At 51.6% G+C, this 1,753-nt stretch overlaps 1 protein-coding gene across 1 annotated transcript; it reads left to right on the forward strand.

Moving 5' to 3' along the window:
* Window positions 1–343: 343 nt before the first annotated feature.
* On the forward strand, window positions 344–1,489 carry LOC120845850 (the record flags this gene model as incomplete). Its single annotated transcript, XM_040217431.3, has 1 exon — window positions 344–1,489. A coding segment is annotated over one exon (1,146 nt), but the record flags the coding sequence as incomplete, so codon positions are not given.
* Between the last annotated feature and the right edge of the window lie 264 nt (window positions 1,490–1,753).

The following is a 1,753-nucleotide window of genomic DNA, read 5'->3' on the forward strand; positions in this document are numbered from 1 at the left end:
TTATTTCACACGTTCAAAGTGGTGTCCATAGAGTCTAGAAAGAACAAGGAACACATCGGTGCTAGCGGCGATGAGATACGACCAGTATTAATGAAGGAAGTGTCTATTCTGCCGGCAGCCGGCAGAATAACCGGAGGGGGAAAAAGTGCCGGCAGTAGTCGCCTATTGGGTCTCGTATAAAACGGATTGTAAACACGCCTATTCCGAGCTGTGGATTAGCTCAGGGAGGAAGAAGAAGACGCCGTTGCGAACGGCCGTGGAAAAAATGCTCTCTGGTGGAAACACCGCATCGGCCACTGGCCGAGTTATTTCCAAGTCTTCGGATGACGTCTCCAACGAATATAAGGTCATACTTCCACGTCTGCCAACCGGCAACATCGTCCTCAACTCCGTATTTCTCCACGCCGATCTGACTGCTAGGCCATACACGGCCCCGGACTTTCGAGACGCCATCAAAGATGTTATCGACCTGAAAGATATCAAAGCCACCGGACAATTTCAGATGAGTCATGTGTGGATGGTGACCTGCGTCAACGCCCTCGCCAAAGAGAAGCTTTGCAGTCGTGGTGAGTTGGTCGTGAAAGGCAAGAAATGCCTTGTCCTTGACCCAGACACCCGGGACCTCAAGATCAAGCTTATTTGGCTTCCGGACTACCTCGAAGATAGGCGTATCATCGAAGCTCTGGCACCTTACGGCACAGTCCGTAACATCAGCCGAGAGAAGTGGCGTTGCCCTGGCATGGAGCACATGGACACCCTCAACAGGGAAGTTAACATTACCCTGCACGAAGGAATCACCACGGAGAGAATCCCATTCCTACTTAAAGTGTATGGGTGTCAATCGCTCATCCTTATTCCAGGAAGGCCCCCCTTGTGCCTCAGGTGCAACAGGGTAGGACACGTCCGCCGACAGTGCAGAACACCGCGCTGCTCGGAATGTAAACGCTACGGACACACCGCAGACGACTGCGTCACAACTTACGCAAGCAAGCTTCGCGGAACGATATCCCAGGACGAAGAGGAACGGTCTGAGCTCCTGATGGATGTCTCGGAGGTTGTCGATGCTTCCGGGCACACACCATCCGCAGAAGCCTTTAAGAGCCAAGCCGAAGGTGACCTACCAGCAGCAGTGACCGACCCCCAAACCACGGAAAACGATCCAGAACTCCTCCCTGAACCCTCCCCCCCACCTGACGATGATGACGACAACTCGTCCACAACCACGGTCGTCGGGGAGGATGCTACAGCAAGTGGTGACGACACCACCACCACCTTTGAGGTAGCACCAACGACCATCGGGTTGGATGCAGACGCGCTGAAGCCGCAAGATCTTTCAGAAGGACTCGGCTATCAGTCTGACAGTGTTGTAGCTGATGAAGGGGCTGTCGCAAAATCGAGAAAAGATAGAAAACAGGTAGGAACCAGACACCAACCGTATCGAAAACAAAATAGCCATAAGACGCTTGAAGAGGGTCATGAGGGGCTTTAGCTCACCCTAATGCCCCTCATAAAATCCGCCCTGCCTTTGCATTTTTTAACGTTAAATGTAAGGGGCTTAAGGTCTAAAAGGAAACAGTACCAACTTCTAAGGCTCTTGAATCACGAGCATGTTGACATAGCCGCAATACAAGAAACGAAATTGTCATCAGATGAAGACGTGGCAGAGGCTTTAGAGCCTTTTCGGAAGGACTTCGAAATATGTGTGAGTCAGGCAGTAGGCCTTTCTGCCGGTTGTTTTCTGTTTCTTCGTAAA

This window comes from Ixodes scapularis, unplaced genomic scaffold (genome assembly GCF_016920785.2).
Source record: "Ixodes scapularis isolate PalLabHiFi unplaced genomic scaffold, ASM1692078v2 PGA_scaffold20__3_contigs__length_1032517, whole genome shotgun sequence".
NCBI classification, from domain to species: domain Eukaryota; kingdom Metazoa; phylum Arthropoda; class Arachnida; order Ixodida; family Ixodidae; genus Ixodes; species Ixodes scapularis.